Source organism: Heterocephalus glaber, unplaced genomic scaffold, assembly GCF_053883595.1.
Source record: "Heterocephalus glaber isolate CG9 unplaced genomic scaffold, H.glaber_assembly_v1.0 deba00001745, whole genome shotgun sequence".
Classification (NCBI taxonomy): Eukaryota; Metazoa; Chordata; class Mammalia; order Rodentia; family Bathyergidae; genus Heterocephalus; species Heterocephalus glaber.
In genome coordinates, this window is record NW_028258451.1 from 916,482 (window position 1) to 942,646 (window position 26,165).

The 26,165-nt window shown below is 40.5% G+C and overlaps 1 protein-coding gene across 1 annotated transcript; it reads right to left on the reverse strand.

Annotated features, from left to right (window-relative positions):
* Positions 1 to 3,959: 3,959 nt before the first annotated feature.
* LOC110346071 (uncharacterized) lies at positions 3,960 to 21,991 on the reverse strand. The gene is given in 6 exon segments (XM_087200978.1): positions 3,960 to 4,185; positions 4,188 to 5,936; positions 7,934 to 8,062; positions 8,615 to 8,741; positions 18,884 to 18,973; positions 21,924 to 21,991. Coding segments are annotated over 5 exon segments (2,103 nt in total). The 5' UTR covers positions 18,956 to 18,973; positions 21,924 to 21,991; the 3' UTR covers positions 3,960 to 4,159.
* Positions 21,992 to 26,165: the final 4,174 nt, after the last annotated feature.

Here is a 26,165-nt window from a genome sequence, read left to right on the forward strand (position 1 = left end):
CTAGACCTGTATCTCTCACCATGCACTCAACAAAAATCGAAATGGATTAAAGATCTAAATATTAAAATAGAAACGCTGAACTGGGTGGAACAGAGGTTGTACCACTTGAAGGAGGATGACCACCCAAGATATCCCCTGGACAGATTAGTAGCATGCCTTATCTCAAAATTTAAAAAACGGGCTGAGGATCTGACTCAGTGTGAAGGCCCTGGGTTCAGTTCCCTGTGCCAGAAATATAAAAAGGGCTGGGGATTTAGCTCAGTGTTTCCAGCGCCTGCCTCGCAAGCGTAAGGTCCCGAGTTCGATCCCCAGTACTAAAAAAAAAAAGATGCATCCAGTTTTCTACAAATGACTCACATTTGGGGGTATAGCTCAGTGGTAGAGCATTTGACTGCAGAAATATAAAAAAGAATAATTCTAATAAGTGGAACATGATAAAAAATGATTTATTTGAAACACAATAGAATGTTACCATGGACTGTCATAAAGTTAAAATTTTCATAATGGACTCTATTAGGAAAATAAAGACAATGTTGCCACCAAAAAAGGGAAAAAAAATCTTTCCTCTTAATTCAAATTACCAAAATAAACGAAGGAATATTTTGCAAGTACAAATTAAGTGTAGAGTACATTCTGCTTCTACCATTGGACCAGGAGCTCACAGCTAAAATCTTCCCTAGATTCATCCACAAGTTAGGCTCAGGGCCCTACTTCTAACCACCTCCTGACTTCTAATGTTGAAATAAAATGTTTCTAATATTTAAATAAAATGTTAGTAAATAAGACTACAGTCTCTCTATTCCTCCCATCAAAAGCACCAGATCTCCATAGCTGCTCCCCACCCAAATCAAACTTGGGCTTGGAAATTCTATGAAACAGATCCTGACCTCAACACTGACACCAGCAAATGCAGAATTCTTCCACTTTCCTATTTTTTAAATGTATAATTTGATAACTTTGGGTCTCTTTATTGATTTCTCTGGGATGACTACAAACACTTTTGTTTCTTCCTTAATCTCAGAAGTTCTTAATTTTACAATAATTTGTCAATTCCTCATATATTTTTTAAGAAATCTTTTTAGACAGCCTGTTGGAGCATGCTTATAATCCCAGTTATTCTGCAGGCTGAGTCAGGATTCCAAGTTCCAGTCCAGACTGGGAGGGAAACTTAGACCCTCACTCAACACATAAAAAGGTCTGGAGAATTTAACTCAGTGCCCCTGATTTCTATTGTTGTTTTTTTTTTAAAAAAAAATCAAATACGGTTTCTACAGAGTGTATCATTTTTGGTCCAAAATCAAGGGCTATCAATAGACTTTTCTGCGTGTTTAAAACATTGATACCTATGTCAACACAGTGAAGATTGACTCTGCATCTTGTGGGGCTTGGGGCAGCTCAGGGTTGCCTGGTTCAGAGACAAGTAAGTCTTTGCCTACTGGATTCTCCAGTATCAATCAATAATGACTGGAGTTTAAAAGCAGCCTTGGAAAGGTGGGCATGGGGGTGCACAACTGTAACCCCAGCACTTGGGAAGCTAAGGCAGGAGAATCACTGAGTTCAAGACCAGCCTGAAATACAGTGAGACCCTGTCTTCAAAACCAAAACGAAAACCAAACCAGCCTTGCTTATTTTGGGGAGAGGGAAAAGGGATTAAAAAAAAGAATTGAAAGGGTAAAAAATGATGGAAATAACTTTTGCAAATGGGAAGGGGACCAAGAGTTGAAAGGCCCAGGGAGAGATGGGAAGGATAGGAGATAGTGGATGAAAAAAAATTAAGATGTATTATGTATATGTACCAACTCCCTGCAATAATTAAAATCTTTACGTTCTGCAAATATGTAATAAGAAAAAATGAAAAAAAAAAAAGCCCTGCTCTGAGTCCATGGACATGCTGAATGCTCAGTGGAACTAGGATTTCTCAGTTTAGCTGCAAAATCATAGTCCAGCTCAGTAGGGAGCTATCTTTTGGCATAACTCTTCTGTTGGGCATGCATAGCACGCAGCCTGATTATCTTCAAAACAGCCAAGCAGGCTTGGGGTGTATCTCTGTTCTAGAGGTTTGGGTAAGATTCTTGCACCAGGCCCAGGTTGACCCCCAGCACAAACAGAAAAAAGGTAAAAGTATTTTGTTGTCTCAGAAACCTCCTGTAAAGCACCAATAGGTACATGCTAGGAGAACAGATGTGAAGTCCTGAAGTTTCTCACTCTAGATGCTGAAAGGGAAATGTGCAAATCAGTTCAGTGGGCCTCCAAAGATGGTTAATGCCCATGAGCACCTTCATACCAAGCCACTAGACACAAGGTTTCTCCATCTGACCAGCAGAGGGCGCACTCGTACAGTGGCTCCTTTAGCCGACTTTTGCATTCCCTTCGCCACTAAAGGCTTTGGTGGTGGTGGGCTTTGCCTGAACCCTCTTGGGAAAAGTTCTACCCTTCTACTTCAGGTGGGCACCCAAGAGCTAGGTAAGCCTGAGCTGGGTAAGCCCGATACAGGGACAGCTGCAAACACTCCACCTTCACATTTTCAGAACTTGCAAACACCTCTCCCTATGATATTCACCTGGAATGAACTTCTATGAAACTACTGCATATTACTGTCTGTAATAAAGTACTGCACTGAGATGAAATAAAAGTATGTGAACAGAAGAAACACATTTCATAGTAAAAGTAAATTTTATTAAAACATTAGACCAATAATATATTCTGAATAAAGCAACAGCAAGCTGTAGCACCAGCAGTTAAATGTAATGATCAAGAAAATGCTTTTAAAATTATTTATCTTTGTGGTACTGAGGATTGAGCCCAGGGCCTTGTGCATGCTGGACAAGTGCTCAACCACTGAGCTACACTCTACCCAGACTCTATTCTGGTTCTTTCAATTACATTCTACAGTATAATAATTGATCTTTCTTCAATTTCAAGTGACTTCATTAATGATTTGCTCTGACCTTTACTATCACTCAACATAGAAAGTGGTCATCATTTCTCTTGCATTTTCTTCCAGTCAGTCCCTATAGCCTATCACTCTTAGCCCCTAAACCCCTCAGTGTCCAATTTCCTGGCTTGCTATACTGCACAATTGACAGAATGTTTATGCCTTCAACCATGGTGCTTTTTTTTGGTACTGGGGATAGAACTTGGGACCTTGCACTTGTGAGGCAAGCAGTGGAACCACTAAGCTAAATCCCCGGCCCCTATGGTGCTCTTTTAAGGGCACAATGTACACAAATAAACGTGATGATTTGTCATAGTTTTACCTTATTCTCTGGTGCTCCTCTAAATTAACAATATTTAATTTCAAAAGGCAGACTCCTCAAGTATTACACAGAAATGACCCTAATGAAGGTAAGCCCCTTTATCCTATTGGTTTTTTCTCAAAGACCACACCAAAGAGCCTGTAAGGCAGAATATTAAGAAATTTTAAAGTTCAGGTTCAAAGTCATAAATAGCAAAGCAAACTCAAGAAACCTCAAGTGAATAAAATACTTTATAACCTGAAGATAAGTATTTCTGAACGTCCTTGTACCTTTCATGTATTTCAGGTCATGAGTTTTCACATATTTTTATTTGGAAATATTCTGCAGAATGTAATATAGTAGTAGAGAGCTAGAGCCTGAGTTGTTCTTGGCATAAATCCTCACCTACAGTTATGATCATTCGGTAACAGCCTTACTACATAAGTGCCTTCCATTTGTATGGTTTCATCAAAAATGTGTATTTTGATGACTAGTGTGAGGCTTGGATTAAAGCCTCTGCTGTTTACAAGATTTCTTTTAGCATGGACTCTGACATCTACTAATGTTTTAATTATTGATGAATGGCTCAACACTCATTGCATTTATAAAGATTCTCTTAAAAATGAAGTCTGTGTTATTATGCAAGAAGTTGTGACTAAAGACCTTGCTACATTCACGTGTAAGGTTTCTGCCCAGCATGAATTCTCCGGTGACTTGCAAGGTTAGAACTTCGACTAAAGACCTTGCCACAGTCTTTACACGTGTAAGGTTTTTCTCCAGTATGAATTGCCTGGTGGGTGGTCAGGCTTGAACGCACACTAAAGGCCTTGCCACACTTATCACACTTGTATGGTTTCTCTCCTGTATGAGTCCTCCGGTGACTCGCAAGGTGTGAGTTTTGGGTGAAGACCTTGCCACACTCATCACATTTGTAGGGTTTCTCTCCAGTATGGATTGCCTGATGGGTGGTCAGGCTTGAATACACACTAAAGGCTTTGCCACACTCATGACACTTGTAAGGTTTCTCTCCAGTGTGGATTCTCCGATGATTTGCAAGGTGTGAATTCTGAGTGAAGACCTTGCCACACTCAGAACATTTATAGGGTTTTTCTCCAGTATGGATTACCTGGTGGGTATTCAGGTTTGAATGTGAATTAAAGGCTTTGCCACACTGATTACACTTGTAAGGTTTCTCTCCGGTGTGAATTCTCTGGTGAATTGCAAGACTTGAAGTCTGACTGAAGACCTTGCCACATTGATTACACTTGTAAGGTTTTTCTCCAGTATGGATAACCTGGTGGGAAGTTAAGCTGGAACGCACACTAAAGGCTTTGCCACACTCATTACATTTGTAGGGTTTCTCTCCAGTATGAACTCTCCAATGCCTTGCAAGATTTGAAGTCTGACTAAAGACTTTGCCACACTCATCACACTTGTACGGTTTCTCTCCACTATGAACTCCTCGATGACTTGCAAGGTGTGAGTTTTGGGTGAAGACCTTGCCACACTCATCACATTTGTAAGGTTTCTCTCCCGTATGGATTGCCTGATGGGTGGTCAGGCTTGAATACACACTAAAGGCTTTGCCACACTCATGACACTTGTAAGGTTTCTCTCCAGTGTGGATTCTCCAGTGATTTGCAAGATGTGAATTTTGAGTGAAGACCTTGCCACACTCAGAACATTTATACGGTTTTTCTCCAGTATGAATTACCTGGTGGGTGTTTAGATTTGAATGAGAACTGAAGACCTTGCCACATTCATTACACCTATAAGGTTTCTCTCCAGTGTGAGTTCTCCGGTGAATTGCAAGGCTTGAAGTCTGACTGAAGACCTTGCCACATTCATTACACTTATAAGGTTTTTCTCCAGTATGGATAACGTGATGATTAGTGAGGTTTGAACGAACACTGAAGGCTTTGCCACATTCATTACATTTGTAAGGCTTCTCCCCGGTATGAATTCTCCGATGACTTGTAAGGTGTGAATTTTGAGTGAAGACTTTTCCACATTCATTACATTTGTAAGGTTTTGCTCCAGTGTGATGTCTCTCATGTACCAAAAGGTATGAACGTCTGAAAAATGCCTTACCACATTCGATACATTTGTACAGTTTCTCTCCTGTATGTATTCTCCGATGATGTGCTAGAGATGAGGTGTAACTGAAGACTTTGCCACACTCATTACATTTGTAAGGTTTTTCCCTAACATGAGCTTTTTGTCTTTGTATGAGTAATGAAGAATAAATAAAGTTATTTCCATATACCTGAGATATATGTGTTTTGACAGTAGAAGGATTTCTGTGAGGTGGTGAAACTGAGGAACCACTGTTGATAGACTTATCAACCTCATTACTATCAATTTTCCCTTCAGATTGAAGTGTTTGCAGTTCAGGCAAATGTGACTGAAAGCTTAATCCAAGCCAATTTTTCATAAGCTTGTTTCCTGCATCCCTTTTACCACCTTGATCTCTTCTACCAGTGAGACTTTTTTTCTGGGCCACAAGCAGTCCATTGTAATTTCTTTCATCATCTTTCCACTGAAATTCAAAGCCATGTATATTTTTTTGAACATCCCTAAATGAAAAGCCTTTAATGTCACTCCTCTCATGTCTTTCCAACATCACTCTTTTGAATATTTCTCCTGTACTTTTCTTCCCTTTTGGTGATGATCCCTTAATTATACATTTAGGAGAGGTATCTGTAAGATATAAAGGAACATATATTTCTGATTAGACAAATATTTCACATTGAAAAAGATAATCAAAAAATGTAATTTTAATTAATGAAAGGTAGTTACATATAATTCCAATAGGAGAAAAACCTAGTTTCAAACAACCCATCATCCAAATGTTAGCCCTGAAAAGCACATATTCATTGTCCCAAAGCACATACTAATTGCCAAAAAGCATATGACCATCTTATAAATGAAGAGAAAAAAATTCATATTCATTATGTATAAATGCTAAAATACCACATGATATACTGTAATGGTAAATAACCCACAGCAAATTTAAGTAATGAGTTAATAAATGGTAACTTTTAATTGCAAAGCAATAAAAGCAGTGGAAAAAGAGGAAGAATTCAATGAAATAATGCCAGAAAAAACATGTTTTGTAATTTGTTATAAAACTATCCATACCTACACACAGAAGGCATTTTGTATCATTAACAACTAGTGCATGATAGTTTTATTGCATAATGCACGCTGAAAAATCATCTGTAGACCATCATAGAAATTACAAAAAATTCTAGTAAAGCATGATAAAATGCCAGGCAAGTAAAGAGTAATGATATTTATACAAAGTTATATACTGTAATTATGACTAATTTTCTCTTAAGAAAAAGGAAGGCTTGCCAGGTTTGGTGGCACACGCCTGTGATCCCAGCACTCAGGAGGCCAACGCAAGAGGATCACTGTGAATTCGAGGTCAGCCAGGGCTATATAATGAGTTCAAGGCCAGCCTAAACTACATAGTGAGACTCTGTCTCAAAAAACAAAAAGCAAGGGTTTCTAAGAAACAATACACAAGAAATGGAATATGGTTTTCTTATGTTTCATGTTATAAATATATATGTATATATTAGGGAACGAATTAATGTCATGATAAATGTTTACAAGGTGGAAATGATAAAAACTTATTACCATATTCATCACCTCAAAAATTTGCTAGTTACTCCTCTTCTTTATTTAAAATATACCCTTTGCCAACAACTTCTTGCTATATCCAGCTACCAGCCCATCATTCTCTATATTCCTAGCAATCCAATTGGTTTAGATTGTTTATAAGTGACAATGCAGCATTACATTTCTCTGCCTGACTTATTTCGCTTAATAAAGGGTTCTCAAGATGGATACACATTGTTGTAAACAGAACTACCTTCCTTTGAAGGCTGAACAATATTCCCATCTATCTATATACATGTTCTTAATCCATTATCTGTTGATGGACATGCACGTCAATTATGTACCTTGACTACTGAATAATGCTGCAGACAACATGGACTGTGGATTATTTCCTAGATAACCCGGATCTCAAATTCTTTGCATATATGCCCAGAAACTAGACTGCTAGATTTCCCAGTAATTCTATTTTTAGTTTTTAAATTTATTTTGTATTTTCTGTAGTGCTGGGGATCAAACCAGGACCTGTGCACTAGGTGAGTGCTCTACTTCCAAGCAACATTCTCAGCCCTTATCTTTAGTTTTTCAGGAAGCCATACGTAATTCTCCATATTGAATGCACTAGTTTACATTTCCATCAACAGTTACTTTTTCTCCACATCCTTGTCAATATTTATCTTTTATCTTTCTGACAAAAGCTTGTCTGATAGGTAGAGAGTGATACTTAGGCTTAAATTTCTATTTCCATTGTTAGTGATATTGATCATCTTTTAATATATGTTATCCATTTTTATACATTCGAGGAATGTCTATTAAATTGTTTTTCCCATTTCTTAATTGTGTCAATGCTACAGTTGTTTCAGTTTTTTATACATTTTATATATTAATGCTCTACCAGGTGTATGGCTTACAAATATTTTCTTGGTGGTTTGCTTTGCTTCACAGAACCATTTTCTTTTGATGTAATCCATTTTTTAATTTTTGCTTCTGCTGCCTGAGCTTTAGGAATCAAATCCCCAAACACCTGCCCACACCAATGTCAAGGAACAGCTCCTCTGTCTACTTTGTCTTACCTGTATTCAGTCCTTTGCTACATTCCCACACATTTGAATTTCTTGCTATTTTCATTTCATTTTCCATAGTACAGGGCTCTCTCCCTTGCTCCAATGTGGAAATAACACTCAGGTTAGGAAGAAACATTCCTATTCATAAAAAGAAAGAAAAACAGTATTTTGTGGCTTTGTCAGACTTCAGTTCTATGTTTATGTGAAGACAGAGAACATTACAGATGGATTTAGAAAAGTATTTCACAAAATCACCCACTGATTTATTCCTTCAGGCTTGGGGAATGCTATAATATGCAGACATCAAGTTCTTTCCCAAGAACTGCTGAATCAAAAGAACAGGGAAAGAAAACAAAGAATTGGATAATTTAAAAGTCTGCCATAAGGACTGAGGATGTTAATGCATTTGCCTAGCACAAGCGAGCCTGAGTTTGATTCCCCAGCACTACAAAAAAGGAAAACAATGTCTGCCAGGAAATTGTATGCATACTTAAGTTGTATAATCAACCCATGATGTATCAAAAGTAGGCAGAAAACCTAGGGAGGGCATGGCTGAAAGGCAGAGGGTGCTTTTCAATTGTGTGTCAACACAGCTTCAACTTCAGCCAGACAATGCAGGGATCCACAGAAGCACAAAAGAGGAAACTATACAAAAGGCAAACGCAATTTCTGGAGGAAAGCCATCCTCACCCAGGGAGACCAGGTTCCTGTAGTTCTCCAACATCACATCCCTGTATAAAGTCCTCTGAGCAGGGTTCAGGCATTTCCACTCCTCCTGGGAGAACTCTATTGCCACATCCCTGAATGTCAAGTGTTCCTACAATGAAAAACACATGTCACCAGTTGGCCATGTGGATAGTTATGATCTTCACATAAAGAAGAAAAGCAAGTGCAAGGTCCTGAGTTCAATCCCCGGTACCAAAAAACAAAATAAAACAAAACAAAAAAATAGTGACAATAAAAGTGATTTAAAAAAAAAAAAAGAAAAAGAAAAAAATGAAAGAGTTGTAAGGAAAGACTTAATTGGAGTGAGTAAGCCAAATCCATGCTGTGACATTACAAAATACATATCTGGCCTTTCTGTATGCTTCCAGAAACAGTTCACTTGGAAGGTCCAGATAATAAAGATGCTTTTGTATGCTAATAAGACAATGGGTGGCAAGAGAACCCTGGATAGTTTTAGGAAGAGGACTGGTCACCAGAATGACTATGACAAAGAGCCAGGTGAGGTGGTACACAACTGTCATCCCAGGACTCTTAAGAGGCTGAGGTAGGATTGGAAATTTGTGTCCAGCCTGGGCAATGGAGCCACTTAACAAGATCCTGTCTCAAAGCTTTAAAAAAGGTCTAAGGGACTGCTCCCAGAGCTGAGGAGGCTTGCAGGCTGCCGAAACACCTCTCCCAGCACAGAGGAGGTGAGCCACAGGAGCGCCAGCAGCACACACACACACACACACACACACACACACACACACCCTGTCGAAATGAGAAGACATGAAAACAAGTCTCAAAACCAGACTTCCAGATGACCTACAGCAACCCCAAAGGGAAATGAGATGGAACACTCTGATACTCAACTACCTGGACTCCCTGAATTAGCAACAAAAGAGGATCTGGAAAAAAAGAAATCAGAAAGAATTTCTCAGACAATGGCAGAGATAGTGCTCATAGTGCAAGACATGATTAATAAATCTAGAGAGGAGCTGAGGAACATGATGGAATCACAACGTAGGAAACAAATGGAATCCATAAAACAGATATAAAACAGATTTCCAGAAGATTAAAAACTCCATTGAAAGTCTACACAGCAGAATGAGCCAATGTGAGGACAGAATTTCAGATATAGAAGATAAGATTGCAATTAATGACCAGGAAAAGAAAAATTGCTTTACAATTGTAAGGCACCACAAGAAATCAATCCAGCAACGGCTAGACAATGCAAAGAAGAATAACAAGACTGACTGGAGTCAATGAAGAGGAGAGAGTGCAGATGACATTAAAAAATCTGTTCACACAAGTGATGGTAGAAAACTTCCCAAGCAGGGGAAAAGAACTTCACATACAGATAAGTGAGGCATATAGAATTCCAAATAGCCTTGATTAAAAAAAATCTACACATAGGCATATAATTAAGATTCCAGAAACTCAACAGAAAAACAAAGTTCTACAAGCAGTAAGAGAAAAGAAACAAATCACATACAAAGGAAAGCCCATCAGAATCACAGCAGACTTAAAGCAAACCCTCAAGGGAAGACGAGCCTGGAGTGATGTACTCCAAGCTCTAAAGGCAAACAGCCTCCAACCCAGATTGATGTACTCTGCAAAACTGTCTTTCAAAACTGATAGAGAAATAAGATACTTTCATGACAAAGAGCACCTTAGGAACTTCATGAATACTAAACAAGCACTCCAAAAAATTTTAGACAAAATCCTAGGAAAAGACAGCAAGGATAACAACCCGGAAACACAGAAGAATGAATCCGTAGGGCGCAACAAGAAATTAAATGTAAAGGGGGAGAATCCAACAAAAAGAAAAATTCATGACAATGATAAGTCAATACATATCAGTTATAACCATCACTGTTAATGGTCTCAATTCACCAATCAAAAGAAATAGACTGGTAGAATGGGTCAAGAAACAAGATCCAACAATATGCTGCATACAAGAAACACACTTAATACAAAGAGAAACTAATAGACTGACAGTTAAAGGGTGGAAAACAATACGCCATGTGACAGGAACCCAAAGAAAAGCAGAAGTAGCTACCCTCTTTGCACATCAAGTGGATTTCAAACCGACACTGATTAAGAGAGATAAGGAAGAACACTACATCCTTGTAAAGGGAAAGATTCAAGAGGAAGAGATGACAATCATAAATATATATGCACCAAATGCTAGTGCACCCAACTATATAAAACAAATACTAATGGTCATGAAAAGTCATATATGCAATAATATAGTGGTAGTGGGGGATCTCAATACCCCACTGTCACAAATAGATAGACCAAACAGACAAAAAATAAGTAATAAAATACTAGAACTCAATCAAACTCTTGAACAAATGGGCTTAACAGATATTTATAATGTTCCACCCCACCAAATCAGAATAACATTCTTTTTAGCTGCACATAGGTCTTTCTCCACAATAGACCATATACTCGTTCATAGAACATATATAGATAAGTGCAAAGGAAGTGATGTGGTCCCCTGTATATTATCAGATCATAGTGCCATGAAATTGGAGATTAGTAGCAAAAGAAACTGCAAAAATTTCATAAACACGTGGAAATTGAACAACACACTTCTGAACAACCAATGGGTCACAGAGGAAATTAAAGAAGAAATCAGACAGTTCCTTTAGTTAAATGACAATGACAATACAACATATCAGAATCTATGGGACACAGTGAAAGCAGTCTTATGAGGGAAATTCACAGCAGTGAGTACTCATATTAGGAAAACAGAGCGAACCCAATTAAACAACGTGATGCTGAACCTCAAACTTCTAGAAAAAGAAGAGCAGGACAAACCCAAAGCTCATACAAGGGAGGAAATTATAAAGCTCAGAGCAGAAATCAATGCAATGGAGATGAAGAGAACAATACAAAAAAATCAATGAAGCCAAGAGTTGCTTCTTCGAAAGAATAACCAAAATTGACAAATCCTTAGCCAACCTTCTCAGAAAAAGGAAAGAAAAGGCCCAAATCCATGCAATTAGGAATGAAAAGGACAAAATTACACCTGACCCAGCAGAAATCCAGAGGATCATCAATACCTACTTCCAGAACCTATACACCAATAAGATGGAAAGCACAGAAGAAATGGACAGATTCCTAGACACATATGAATTACCAAAGTCGAACAAAGAAGACCTAAAAATTCTAAACAACCCAATATCAATCAATGAAATTGAAAACGTAATTAAAAATTCACCAACTAAGAAAAGCCCGGTCCCTGATGGCCTCACTGCTGAAATTCTACAAGACATTTAGAGAGGAACTACTGCCACTACTGTTTAAACTCTTCAATGAAATTGAAAGGGAAGCAATACTCCCAAATTCATTCCTGGAAGCAAGCCTCACCATGATCCCCAAAGAAGAGAAAGACCCAACTGGAAAAGAGAACTATAGGCCAATCTCACTAATGAACATAGATGCAAATATCCTTAATAAGATACTAGCAAATAGAATGTAGAAGATCATCAAGAAGATCATACACCCTGACCAAGTAGGATTCAGCCCAGGGATGCAGGGATGGTTCAACATATGCAAATCAATCAATGTAATATACTGTATCAATAGAGCCAAGGACAAAAACCATATGATCACCTCAATAGATGCAGAAAAGCATTCGACAGAATCCAACACACATTTATGATAAAAAAAACACCACAAAAAATTGGAATAGAAGGTCTCTATCTCAATCTGATAAAAGCCATCTATGAAAAACCAACAGCCAATATCATACTAAATGGTCAAACTCTGAAATACTTCATACTAAAATCAGGAACAAGACAAGGATGTCCACTATTACCACTCCTCTTCAATATAATTTTGGAAACATTAGCCACAGCAATTAGACAAGAGAAAGAAATAAAAGGAATAAAAATAGGAAATGAAGAAGTGAAATTGTCATTATTTGCAGATGACATGATACTCTATATAGAAGACACCAAGAACTCCCTCAAAAGTATTCTAGACTTAATAACCAAAGTCAGTAAAGTAGCTGGATACAAGGTCAACACACAAAAATCAATAGCTTTCCTCTATACCAACAACAGACTCACTGAGACAGAAATAGGGTAAACAGTTCCTTTCACAATAGCATCCAAAAAACTGAAATACCTAGGAATCAACCTAACAAAAGAAATCAAAGACCTCTTCTCTGAAAACTATAGCACTCTGAAAAGAGAGATGGAAGATGATACCAGAAAATGGAAAGTCATACCTTGCTCCTGGGTAGGAAGGATCAGTATAGTGGAAATGGCTAGTCTACAGCCACACCACCCTGAACGTGCCCGATCTCGTCTGATCTCAGAAGCTAAGCAGGGTCGGGCCTGGTTAGTACTTGGATGGGAAAATGGCCATACTTACAAAACTGCTATATAGATTCAGTGCAATCCCAATTGAAATCCCAGCAGCATACTTCATGGACCTTGAGAAAACAATCCAAAAATGCATTTGGAACAAGAGGAGACCCAGAATAGCAAAAGCAATTCTAGGTAACAGACATGGCATTAGGTATCACAACCCCCAATTTGAAACTATACTACAAAGTCACTGTGATAACAACATGGTACTGGCCTAGAAATAGACCTGAGGACCAGTGGAACAGATTCGAAGATGCAGAAACAACTCTAGACACACTCAGCCATCTCACCTTCAACAGAGGAGCCAAACACCCTCACTGGAGGAAAGATGGCCTCTTTAATAAATGGTGATGGAAAAATTGGGTTTCAACTTGCCAAAGATTAAAACTAGACCTATGTCTCTCACCATGCACTCAACTAAAATCAAAATGGATTATAGATCTAAATATCAAAATAGAAATGCTGAACTGGCTGGAACAGAGGTTAGGTAGAACTCTTGAAGACATTGGTGTAAGAAAAGATTTTATGAACAAAACCTCAGTTGCCCGTGAAACAGCACAAGCAATCAACAAGTGGGATCTAAAAAGTTTCTGCACAGCAAGAGAAACCATCAGCAGTGTGAAGAGCCATCCCACAATGTGGGAAAAAATTTTCACCTCCTCTTCCTCAGACAAATGTCTACTATCTTGAATCTATAAAGAACTTAAAAAAATCAGACCTCCCAAATTTAAAGACCCAATCCAAAAATGGACATCTGAAATGAACAGACATTTCCCAGACAAAGAAGTAAAATCAGCAAACAAACATATGAAAAACTGTTCAACATCACTGGTCATTCGAGAGATGCAAATGAAAACAATGTTGAGATTCCACCTCATCCCAGAAAAAATGGCTGCTATTATGAAATCAACCAATAACAAATGTTGGCAGGGCTGTGGGGAAAAAGGAACCCTGCTGGTGGGAGTGTAGACTGGTGCAACCAGTATGGAAATCAGTATGGGAATACCTCAAAGAACTAGGACTAGAAGTCCCATTTGACCCAGCTATTCCCCTGCTGGGTATCTTCCCAAAAGAATTAAAAGGAATCATACCACAGTGATATATGTGCATCCATGTTCATAGTAGCAGAATTTGTAATAGCTTGGAAGCAGCCCAACTGCCCATCAACTAGAGGCTGGATAAAGAAAATGTGGGCTTTTTTATAAAATGGAGTACTACTCAGCCATAAAAAATTAGAAATTAGACATTTATAGCTAAAGAGATGCACACTGAGGTGATACTCTTAAGTGAAATAAATAGGACACACGTGTAAATACCAAATAGTTTCTCTAGTGTGAGAAACTGAAAGTGTAAATAAGGACTAAAAGGTATAATAGATAATGTGAAATAGGAAGAATGGGGCAAAGGGGAAGGGGAAGTGGGAGGGTAGGGGAAAGGAAAGAAGGAGATGGAATTAATATGAGAAAATGAAAAAAATGGAAACAATTTTTGTAAATAGAGAGGGATGGAGGGGTTGAAGGGAGGGCAGGGGAAGGGGGAAAGATAAGAACCAAGAGAGATTATGTTAAGGTGCAAATTTCCAATGATGAGTGTCATTATATTGTATAACTAAATGTAACAATAAAATAAAATTTAAAAAAAAAACAACAAAGGTCTGAAGATGTAGCTCAATGCAAAGGCCCTGGGTTCAACCCCTAGTACAGAAAGAGAGAGAGAGAGACAGAGAGACAGACAGACAGAGATAGATAAAGAGGGAAAGAAAAAGGGGAGAAGAAATATATACAAATAATCATACAGATAAGCTTATCTCTACAGAAATGTTAGACATTATGTTTGACCCACCAAGTGCTACACACTCAAGAGCTAGATGCACTATAGTACAAGTGGTATCTTCAGAGATGAGGGTCCACAGGGGTATTTTTTTAAAAGCCATAATTTAAAAACCACGATGTCACCAACAGCAATGACTAAAGCTTGGGAACACTTTCAGGTGTCGAGCATTTTACATGAACTGTACTGGCTCCTACAGCCACATGGGACAGTAAGACAGGCACAGGTTCTCATTTGAGGATGAGCTGTGTCACAGACACTGAATAGATTCTGCTCAGGTAAATGAGCTAAAGAGAAAGGAAGTACTTCCCCCAGGTTTCTAAGCACTGGAATTGAACCTAATGAATCAGTGAGGTAACAGCATCCAAAGTAAATCGGCAATAGATGACCAAGAAGAAAAGCTTAAGCAAGTTAAAGGGCAATACAGAACTCTGAACAAAGTCATTATATATCTACACATGCAAGCACATGATGCATAGTATTCTTACTATAGTAGTGTCAACTCATTAACATGATAGTGTACAGGAAATTTAAGGCTGCAGAAAATAAGAGAAAAGTTTAACTAGCAAAAACATAAAAGCTGTCCTTTATTAAAAAACATGTGCTTCATTGAGGCGATACTCTTAAGTGAAATAAATAGGACACACATGTATAAATACCGAATAGTTTCTCTGGTGTGAGAAACTGAAAGTGTAAATAAGGACTAAAAGGTATAATAGATAATGTGAAATAGGAAGAATAGGGGCAAAGGGGAAGGAAGTGGGAGGGCTAGGGGAAAGGAAAGAAGGGAATGGAATTAATATGAGAAAATGGAAAAATAGGAACAAAATCTTTGCAAATAGGGAGGAATGGAGGGGTTGAAGGGAGGTCTGGGCAAAGGTGAAAAATAAGAACCAAGAGAGGCTATGTAAAGGTGCAAATTTCCAACGATGTCATTATATTGTATACCTAAAATGGACCGATGATTAGAATGAATAATCGATAATGCAAAATAGGAAGAAAAGGTCCAAAGGAGTAGTAGGGGTAGTGGGAGGGGCAGGGGAAAGGAAAGAAGGGAAAGGAAAAATGATGAGAAATGGAAATAAAGTCTTTGTAAATAGGAAGGGTGGAGCGGGTGAAGGGAGGGCTAGGAATGGGGAAAAAATAAGAACCATGATGCATCATGTAAAGGTACAAGTTCCCAGTGAAAAATATAATTGTGTCGTATACCTAAAATGTACCAATAAAAGAATTAAAAAAAAAAAAAACATGTGCTGGACGGGCATGGTGGCACACACCATAATTCTGTACTTTTGAGTATAAATCCAGCCTGGAGTACATAGGAAGACCCTATCTAACATACAAACAAATGACAACAACAAAAAACTAAACAAAGAAACAAAGCCAAGCATGGCTGACTGCAAATTCAAGTTCAGCCTGGGCAAGTGAGTGACTCAGAGAGCCCGTTTCAAAATTTAAAAAAGGACTAGGAATATAGCTCAGTGTGAAGGCCCTGGCTTCAATCCCCAATACTACTTTAAAAAATGCACATCTGAGCCAGGCATGGTGGCACATGCTTGCAATCCCAGGACTCGGGAGGCTGAGGCAGGAGGATCATCATGAGTTCAAGGCCAGCCTGGAATCAAAGACATATAAACTAGCAAAGAAATAAAAATGAGAGTTTCAATCATGCCATACTGAATGATTAAGAGATCAAACATACAACTTTAGGAAATCAGAAAAACAATGAACAAAATGAGAATATTAACAAACAAAGAAAATATGAGGAAAAACTACAAAGAAATTCTAGAACTAAAAAATAAAATGACTAAAATTAAACTCAAGAGGTTGAAAAGCAGACCTGACCAGGCAGAAGAAGAAAAGGAGTGGATTTAAAAAAGGAGGCCAAGCATGGTGGCACACTCAGCACTCAGGAGGCCAAGGCAGAACTCCACAAGTTTGAGGCCAGCCTGAGCTACTTACTGATCCAAAGCCAGCCTTAACCACATGATGACACCCTGTCTCAAAGAAGGGCGAAAGAGTGAAGATGGCCTAACCGCCTTAGGGGATAACATCATGTGCATCTCAGAGGAAGATCTGACCATGATGGCCCAAAATATTTCAAGTTTGAAAGACACAGACATAACTTCAAGAAGCTTAACGAAATCCAGGAAGGATAAATGTGATAGATCTATACCAAAAAACATCATAATTAAACCATCAAAAGTAAGAGACATGGGCTGGAGATAAATCTAAGTGGTACAGGGCTTGCCTAGCATGTGTAAGGCCCTAAGTTCCGTGTGGAGCACTTAAGGGTTGGGGATGGAAATCTTGAGGGTATCAACAGAAAGATGACATTGTACAGCAGCAAGCTCTGAATGTCAAATTCTCAGCAGAACCCTCATGGGATACAAAAAAACTGTATATGTTCAAAATTGCTATAAGAAAAACATCACCAATTAAAAACACTGCATCCAGCAAAATTGTCAGCAAAGACTGACGAGAAATTGAGAGCCCTGTAGGTAAAAGTGGAGGGAATTCATCATGATACCTGCCCGGCAGGAATTGCTGGAAAGAGACCTTCAAGTTGAAATGAAAGGGTGATAAATGGAGAAAGAAAAGCATATAAAAATACATAGATCACTTTTAACTCTGGCAGAGATCTTCCTAAAAGTATAAAAAAGAGTTATAACTCTATATTAAGGGATATACAATATAGAAAGAGGTAATGTTGTTACAAATAACATAACAAACACTAAAACATTACATCCAGCCAGGTGGGGTGGCACACACCTGCAATCCCAGTGCTCTGGGAAGCTGAGGCAGGAGGATCAAAAGTTTACACTCAGCCTAGGCAATTTAGTGACTTACCAAGATCCTTTCTCAAAAAATAAAATTATATTACATTTAAAAACTAAAAAGTAAAAAGAAGTAAAACACGAAATCGCAAAGAAACAGTACTTTTCAACTGTGTACTACGGGAAGCTCCACGTGAAGAAATAAGCTAACAGCTGGGCGCAGTGGAGCAGTGGAGCATACCTACAATCCGAGCTACTTGGGAGGCTGAGACAGGAGTGTCACAGGTGAGAGGCCAGCCTGGGCAACTCAGACCCTGACTTAAAATCAAAAAACGTACAAAGGCCGGGGATATAGGTTAGTGCGAGAGCCTGGGTTTATTTAATCCCTAGTACTGAAGAAAAACAAAAGTATAACATGAAAAAATGAGACTGCGAAACAGGTATGGTGGCCCACCCTATATCCCAGCACACTGGAAAGCTGAGGCCTCTGACTCCAATTTTGATCCCAATCTGGGCAACTTAGTGACTGAGACCCTGTCTCAAAATTAAGAAAATCAAAAAAGGACAAGGGGTGTCACTAAGTGTGAAGGCCCAGGGTTCAATTCCCAGTGCTACCAAAAAAAAAAGATAACAGAGTATATGTAAATAAGTAAACTACAGAACACAAATAGCTCCCAAACCACAAATAAAATTGTGCAACATATGAAAATCTTCGTTTTATATACATATCCACAAAGCCATGAAACCTACTCAGACCCACAAGGAACTGGCATATGGAAGAACAGTTTTGTTTTTCCCTAGACTGTCAAACATAAAAGAACTTAGTAACAAGACTTGATGCGGAATGTTATCAGTGGGAGAGGGTCACTTTCCCCCATAGGTCTGCTTTTCCAAAACTTAAGAGGTATTCGTTTATATTAATAAGTGACTTCCATGAACAGCTTCTTTACCTACATCTACATCCAGATGTGCCCTAATCAGGTCTGCTGCCCACAGCACTGACATGTGGGCCCCACATCCGTCTCCAATCCCTGCCTTGGCAGGAAGCCCTTCCCAGGACCACAACCAGTGCAGCCTCTGCACGTGATCCACATCACTGGTCACAGTGAGAAGGAGTATTACTGGACATCAGAGGGGCTGAGGGTGGGCCAGGTGAGACTGAGCAAACACATCAGATGACAGAATCAGAGGTTAGCAGCTCCCATGCACAGCACTTCAGTAAGGAGGGAGATGCAGAACAGGCAGTGACAACATCACTTTACCTGACTAAGAGCCATTCCTGACTCCTTTTCTTCCTGTTTCCTCCTCCTCCAAGCTCCTTCCGTAGGTAGCATGAGTTTTGGGGGCCAAACCTGAATGTTGAAAACATACTAGTTAATGCTTAGAATGGACACTTGTCCTTCCTGTACTATAGCCACACACACAGGGAGGACCAGCCATGAGGAAAGAGGGTCCTCTGGTGCTCACTGCATAGGGAGGGGCTGTAGGAGGGAGAGGGGGACCGGGGACCATACAAACAGGGACACAGACTCCTACAGGAAGACCAACAAGAGACTTCTTGAGACTTCTTCAGAGCTCATTCCCTTCCCAGGGACTTCACCAGTGCACCGACCCAGCCCTATCCAAACGTCAGCACAGCACATCCCCCATTCCTCTATGGATCACAAGCTGATCTTGGTCCTAAGAAAGGCAGAACACAGTCTGTGCACAAACAGGATCAACTCTATTTTATTAAGGCTTGGTCCCAGGCTGGCCATGGGAAAAGGACTCTCCAGTAGGGCCCAAGGGGACTTATTTGCAGAACACCTCAGCACTCCAATGGGAAGTCAGGGTTGAGCACCACCCAGGAAGGCAAGCAAAGCTCACCTCCCCCTTCTGGCTCAGCTCTCCCTTTGGAGCCTCATTGTCCCCAGGATCCAGACAGTGGACTGAGAAGGATCAGAAACTTGCAAAGCAGGGAACATGGACCAGAGGTGGAGGTGAGGATGTGGTTAGGATGTCTGGAAGGTGGAGCGATCACAGAAGTTTCCATGGAGATGCTGATAACAGAACAAAGACCTGGGAAAGAAGGTGTCTGCCACGGGCAGCTGATGGGCCAGTGTCTCTAAGCAGAGATAGAACCCAGGAAAGTCCTGAGGCAGGAGCTACAGTGTCCCTGGGAAAAGGCAAGAGGCCTGTGTGGCCACAGCAGAGTGAGCAGGGAGGAGGATACTGCAGGAGATGAAGGCGGGGAGGGACTTCCGGAAGCAGAGCATATTGGGCTGAAACTGACAAACTTTTCTCCACCTCAAAGGAATTTTGCAATTAGTTTCCTTGCCTGTCTAAAGTAACTATGTAGTTTTTCTTTATAAGTGAAAATATAATCTTTTATCTTCTATATTATAAATGGTATAGGCAGAAGGCTGGGCATGTAGTTCAGTGGTGGAGCACTTGCCAAGCATGCATGAGGCCCTATGTTCAATCCCCAGCACCACATAACAAAAAACAGCAATAATTAAATAATGTACTAATTAATTGATTTAAATAAATATAAGCAGAAATATTGAGCTAAGCCCCAGGAAGTACAAAGTTATCAACCTGAGATGCTGAGGATTACACAGGGTCTACCTACCTATTTATCTGCATCCTTTTAATAAATGGGCAAACCTTAGTAGTGTTTTTCTGAATGCTGTGAGAAAATCTGACAAACCCAAGCAGCTGAATCAAGGAATCCCTTATTTACACCCAGTGAGACAGCAATTTAGGTCCCAACCTGGTACTATATCCAACTGGCTTCAGATGCTGTCTCCAGGGAGAGACAGCCAGATACAAATTAACTTATAGAACACTACGTTGGTGTCTTAAGGAGAAGTTCTTGCTCAATCGACAGAAATATTAACACAATTTCATGGCCAGAAGTGAAGTACTCTGTGCTGTGTTCACTATCAAGTGCGAGTAGGAAAACCACTCTGGTTTCCTTTATCTCACACACTCCCCAAACCACAATCCACCCCAGGAAAACAGGGTAACCCACAAATGAAATGAGTCAAATTAGCACCTTCATACTGAACAGTGAAGCTATCCTCTAATTCCCAAAACTGCACAATACACATGCCTTACAGGCAAGAGTTCTACAAGTCTCCTCTTCATCTGTATGATTCAAACAAATTTTAAATTCATTGAGTTACACAGAAATCAATATATCACAAGTGAAGGATGCATATCCAAACCACCACCACTGGTCTGGACCCAGGGCCCACTCCTCATTTTTCTCCCTCATTCTGTACCATCTCATTCTAACCTCTCTCCAGCTTCTTTTCTTTCCTTTTCTCCCCTCTACTACAATTTCTGCTCATTCTGTTTCGCTCTCTGCCGCTATTTCTCCCCGAAGTTCCTTCCCCTCCACCTTTTCTGCCTCATTCTTGTAACTCCTTTCACCTCTAGTTCCTCTTTCACCTCGCCCGTTTGATTGTCCCCAATCTCCATCTATTTCTGCCTCTTTCTTCCCTCATCAATGCTCTTCCTCTCCCTGCCTGGTGCAGCCCCCTCGTCCCTCTCTCTGGACGCCACACCCCTAGGCTTCCTTCCTCTGCTCCCCTTGCCACCTGTCACCCGCTCTGGTCCCAACACCTCGCTGCTGTCTGCCAAGGCTGCAAATAATCTCTCCTCTCCTCCTGCTCGCCGAACTGCCTCCCCTTTACAGTTCCTGTCCTTATCTCACTATTCCTCATCTCTCTGGAGACGCAGATTTTTAAATTTCTCTACACCCAGCTCCCGCGCTACCTTCTTAGTTGCTGCTTTCACTCTCACCATTTCTGCCAATCCCTCAACAATCCTCCACTTGCCATCTGTTTAAGGGTCTATTTCTCCTGACCCCTTTGCCCACTGCTCACAGGGAGGGGAGGGAATGAGAAGCCGCCCCCGGAGGAGCACATTTGGCCCTGGGGTGGAACTTGGGCCGCAAGAACCCTGAAGTCACAGCACAAGAAGGACACTTCCCCCTGCACAGAGAGGAGACTGCGAGGGGAGATCCGGGGGTCAGACCCGGCCGGGGAGGGGAGGCGCGGGGCGAGGCCGGGTCCTCAGCCCGTGAGGACGGCGCCCGGCGGCCGGGAGGGCAGCTGCGGGAGGGGGCGGCGCCGGGGGGGGAGGCGCCCGCGGCCCAGGAGGGACGGGAAGGACCGGCCTCGAGCGCCTGCGCCCCGCAGGGACCACGCGGCTCTCACCGCAGGGCCCGAATTTATTTGTGTGGAGGGGGCGGTGCGGGGATCTAACGGTCCCTAGAGAACCAGATCCGGAGAATCCGGATAGAGGGAAACTCACCCGCGGTGCTGTGACCTTCTCTCCACGGGATGCACTTCCGGGTCCGCCGGAAACTGCGCGCCGCCGGAAGGAAGAGGGGGAGGGGCCCGGGAGTGATGCACGTTGGGGGCGAGGTTAGAGGCGGGGCAGGCACGGGAACTGCGAGATGGTTGGTTGGCGCGGCGGGAAGGGGGCGGGGAGATGGGAAGGCCTGGCCCGGTGAGGGGCGGAGCCTGCTTTCCCCTCCGGCTGCTGCCTAGGCGTCCCGGGGAGGCTTTGACAGCTGTGGGGTCTGTGAACCAAGGTATCCCTGGGACAGGAGGGCATCAACGTAGGATGATAATTGTATCTACAAAAGTTCCTGCTATTAAAGTGAATTTCAGCCCTTCGATAAAAACCGTGCAATTGCTTTTGAAGGAGTTGCAAACTGGAACTCGAAATGCAAAGCAGCCACTGCAGAAAGTTCAGTTTTGCTGTCTTAATGACATAGTGAGATCCTGTCTCAAAATTAAAACCAAAAAATAAATAAATAAATAAAGGGCTGGGGATGTAATTAATTGAAAAGGCCCTGGATTGATTTCCCAGTGCTGAAATAAATAAAACCAAGAAAAATTTAAAAATAATAAACGTGTCACATTTGAAAATGGAATAATAAAAACTTGAAACGTATAATAACAGCCTGAGGATATAGCTCAGTGGTAGAGGGCTTACAAAGCATGCTTGAGGCCTTGATCCCCAGAACCACCAGTAAATAAATAAATAAACTTATGACATCAAAAAATTTGTCCAGTTACCTAGGCCTGTGAATGACAATGAAGGGCCCGAGTGTGCCTAGTGGCTGTATGGTGTCTGTTCCTGTCACACACAAGACAGTTTTGTTTGCTTGCTTGCGTTTTAATTTTGTCCAGGCAAACCTTGAACTTGCCATCATCCTTCCCCAGCCTCTCCAGTAGCTAAGATTACGGGCATGTGCCACCATGCTCAGTTTTAGTTTTTAATTAATTTTCTTTGGGGCTGGAGAAGGAAACCTTGATGCTAGGTAAATGCTCTTCCACTGTGCTACACCCCACTTTAAACTGTTTATCCTTTTAAGCTTTTTATCTCCGAAAACCTTCTACCTATTATGCCATTTCTCTACTGATGGGAATACATACAAGGGGTGATCATAATATACACCGAATTTAATTTAAAACTTTTTGTTACAGTAAAAGATACATCACCGCTAACCCCCTGGAAATACTCTCACTTCGAGCACACTTATTGCATCACTCTTGCTACTTTTAGAAGCAATTCGGAAAGTTTTTAATGATTATCTTTAAGAGGTATGATTTAAAAAATATAAATGCTGCTGCCAAGTACAATCCAAAGGAAAGATGGGGTCATAAAACCATTAGAGTACATCTTCACCCACCTTATTATTCACTGGATCCATAACTGTGTGACTTCTAGCTCTTCTCCAAAGTCAAAATGACCATGGAAAGGAAACATTTTGAATCAATTCAGGACATCAAGGCAGCCAGTACTACACTGCAACCAAAGATACTCGTGAAAGGGTACTTCCAAAACTGCTTCAGAAAGTGGCAAGAATGGTGAGAATAAATGCTTTCAAAATGAGGGGAAGGATTTTGAAGAGAATTAATGTCAATGCGTCTTTTACCGTAATAGTATAATAGACCGCTAAGTTAGGTAGAAATATTATAGGCCGTCAGATAAGGCTGGGCTCTTGAGAGAGCCAGTGCAAAAGATGAAAACACATTACAACTGTGGCCAGAGGCACATCTGTTGGGGGCCAGGCCTCAAGATAAAGACAAAATGACCAGGCATATATACTTCCCAAAGGGATAAAATAAGTGGTAACACCTTGCCCAGTAAAGTCTAGATAGATATCAGTCACCCCTGTGGGTGACCAAGACTTCTGGATCCATCCTTTCCTAAAAAAGTTCTTTGTTCTTTCCATATACACTAGCTATGTGATCTGTTTCCTCATTGGATCAATATTACCTAAGTGGCTATAGTTGTAATCTTATTGGTTGATTATAATTTTGTCCCATGTTGCACCCACCTCATGATTTTGCTCTATAAAACTTGCCTTGTGAAGTGGGGTCCACAGCAACCCACTCAGGTCCTCTCTCTCCTCTCAGGAGCTAAAATCTCTCCCTCTCAGTGAATATTTCCTACTCTTAACCTCCATTGTTCCTTAGAATTCATTCTTTGATTCTGGGGAACACAACTCAGCATATCTGACATGTAGCAGGTTGCAAGTTATATTATTTTCCCTCTATCATTTGGAAGTCTTATATCAATATGTTTTGAAAAATATAAACATTCAGTTTTCCTGTTGATCATGGCAAAAATATGCACATGGCATTCTAAATTCTTCAGTCAGTTAGTACAAACAGTAATTAAAATGTCAGGCCCATGTTACATTAATTTAACCTAAATGATCCTGGCATCCCCTCTTCTACCAGCTGAGTTCTGTGGAGGACAAGTTAGAGGGATTGTCTTCCTCTATGAAAGTACTGTAATAAGCTGATGAGGATAAGCTTTTCTTTATCAAAATAAAGTTCTATAGATTTCTGTAGCCTGAGAATCAAAGCTGTAGGTGAATTTATACTCAGATTGGGTGTACAGAGAGTAATCCACATGTGGGTGAACTCGGTATTACCTAAAACCCTTTTATATCCACAAACCTGCAGAACGTAATCTCTCAGGAAGGACCTAGGGAGGATTCAGTGTATCCAAAATAATGCACATAAACTCAACTCAGTTGCCCAAGGCATACTCTTTATTCCACTTCAAGAAAGTCTGGGGAACAAGCTGGGCATGGTGCTACAAATCTGTAATGCCAGCTACTCTGGAGGCTGAGGCAGGAGGATCATGAATTTGAGGCCAGCTTGGGCTGCAGAGGGAATTCAAGGCCAGCCTGAGCTATACAATCAGACATTGTCTCAAATAGAAAGAAAGAAAGAGAGAGAGAGAGAAGAGAAAGAAAGAAAGTTGGGGATATAATAGCTTAGTGATACAGTGGTCCTAGGTAAGCTTCTCAAAACTGAAAAATAAATAAAATGTTGGAAAATATAATTGAAAATAAAAACAATCTTGTCTCAGCCCAGATATTCTCTCCACCAAGGGAAGAGAGAAAGCAAGCACTTTTTAAAATAAAATGAATAAATGTTAGGTCAGAATGTAAGGAGCAATAGAAGCAATCTGCTAAGAGACTGAAAACAGAAGAAAAAAGTGCCCCCCATACTAAGGATTGAACCCCAGGCCTTTGTACTGAGCTACTCTGTCTTAAATTTTTATTATTATTATTTTTTACTTCCTAGCCCTTTTTTATGTTTGATTTTGATACAAAGTCTCGCTAAATTACCCAGGCTGGGCTTAAACTTGCAATCCTCCTGCCTCAGCCTCCCAGAGTGCTGGAGTTATATGCATGTGCCACTACTCCCAGCTAAAACCCTCATCCTTTTATATAATTCATTCCACACTCATTTCAGGATAACCCCAAATTTGCTCTTCCCTTAAATATAAAGATGCAGGTTTACATAGCACAGTTTACGCTGAACTACTTGGCAACTTTTTTTCTACCTTGGATCAGGTGCCCACGCTAGTTAGCTTCCATAATCTCACAGAAATGCACAGATACAGGTGCTGTCTCCTTGCTGCTTATATTCCGAACAGAGGGCACTTCATTCCTTCAGAAAGTTATCCCAAGGTCATTAAGCTGACAAAAAATTTCATTTAGTTTCTAAAAACACTTTTCCGTCTGGGTGTGGTGGCACACACCTGAAATCCCAGTTACTCTGGAGGTTGAAGTAGGAAGATCATAAGATCGAAGACAGCTTGAGCAGTTTAAACGAGACTGTTTCAAAAAATAAAAAGGGATGGCGTGTTCCTCATTGGTACCAGACACGCACATATATATTTCTACAAAGTAAGCAATTAACAAAATGGCAATAGTTAAGGCCTTACCTATCAATATCTTTGTAAATGGATTCAACTCCAAATCCAAAGACTGAGTGGCTGAATGATTAAAAAACAACAGGACGAGGGATGTAATTCAGTATTAGGGTGCTTGCCTGCTATGTGTAAGCTTCAATGTCCAATGCCACTAAAAACAACTGGAAAAAAAAAAAGCAACAAACGCCCAAAACAAGACCCAACATTTGAGCGGTCCAAAAGAAGCTGCTTAACTGTAGCAGTGACCAGCCGAGGTCCCGCCCATTCCCTCGAGGCTCCACCCACTCCCGCGCCTCTTCCCCG